At 40.8% G+C, this 1,016-nt stretch overlaps 1 protein-coding gene across 1 annotated transcript in view; it reads right to left on the bottom strand.

Moving 5' to 3' along the window:
* The window catches only part of ERLEC1 (endoplasmic reticulum lectin 1), a gene marked incomplete at its 5' end in the record, with an annotated part of 7,892 nt that extends 7,042 nt beyond the window's left edge, over positions 1-850 (bottom strand). The window contains 3 exons of the mRNA XM_009082952.1: positions 45-122; positions 572-652; positions 746-850. Coding sequence (XP_009081200.1) covers positions 45-122; positions 572-652; positions 746-850 — 264 coding nt within the window. The remainder of the gene's footprint in view (positions 1-44; positions 123-571; positions 653-745) is intronic.
* Positions 851-1,016: the final 166 nt, after the last annotated feature.

Raw genomic sequence — 1,016 nt, 5'->3', positions numbered from 1 at the left:
CAGCAGGAACATGCCAGTGGAGAAGGGGGTTGTGAGCAGCCTACCTGCCCTGTCTCCTTCTCCTCGTGGTACTGACGGATGTGTTTTCCATGACAGACCTCGTAAGTCCAATAAGATTCAATCTTAAAAAGAAAACACATTTTAAAATGATGTTTGGATATATTTACACACCAAAAAACCCCCTCAAATTTTAGCCTTTTTGACCTGCATGAGCAGGTGGGCTGGGGCACCCTCAAAACCAAGAGCACACTGAGTAACCTCAGTGATCCTCAAACATTTTGGTTATGTTCCAAATAAACACACCAGGTAAAGCTTCCTTGACTTTAACATAGATAAAACAAAGGGATAATAAATAAATAAATACAATTGTAATTGAAATCCTCATTTTCTCAGTTGCTGCCATAGCAACCCAATGGATCTGAATCCTAACATCTTAAGTTACACAGAATTTTATCTGCAGTATTAAGGCATGATCTCTGAATTAGTAAGTGATTTACTACCCTAAACCTTGACCTGCACTGGATTATAACCTTTTAATTAGCATTTAATTAACAACAGAGAAGCAACATACTCTATAGGAACAGCTACTTTGCTTAAAGAGAGGCTCCAGCAGTTCTCCTGGAGTGGGACCTTTATAGTCCTTTTCTTCTTCCTAGAACAGAAAGTTATTTGAAGACATAAAACAAATAACATGGTAAAGACTCATCTACATTTTGTAAGTACAAAACAACTTGCCCGAACTCACCTCATTGCCACTGGCTATCAGGGGCAGGAGACACTTGTACTTTTCCTTATCCACAGTGGTCATGATGATGTAATTATCTTCTTTGTACAGGACACCAGTTGTTGGCTAAGGAAACAACCAACCTACGGATCAGCCAGGTGGGTTTATTCTTAATGCCACTCCCTAAAAATACCCCTGAACTCCTCAGCGGTGCTGCTAAGTCACGGGCAGGTGCTCCAGAGTGTTTCCTGGCTCCTAATTATACCACAACACTGGGCTTTGGTGGTTAAGC

Source organism: Acanthisitta chloris, unplaced genomic scaffold (assembly GCF_000695815.1).
Source record: "Acanthisitta chloris isolate BGI_N310 unplaced genomic scaffold, ASM69581v1 scaffold11769, whole genome shotgun sequence".
In the NCBI taxonomy this organism is placed as follows: Eukaryota; Metazoa; Chordata; class Aves; order Passeriformes; family Acanthisittidae; genus Acanthisitta; species Acanthisitta chloris.
This window is presented reverse-complemented; position numbering and strand designations above follow the sequence as displayed.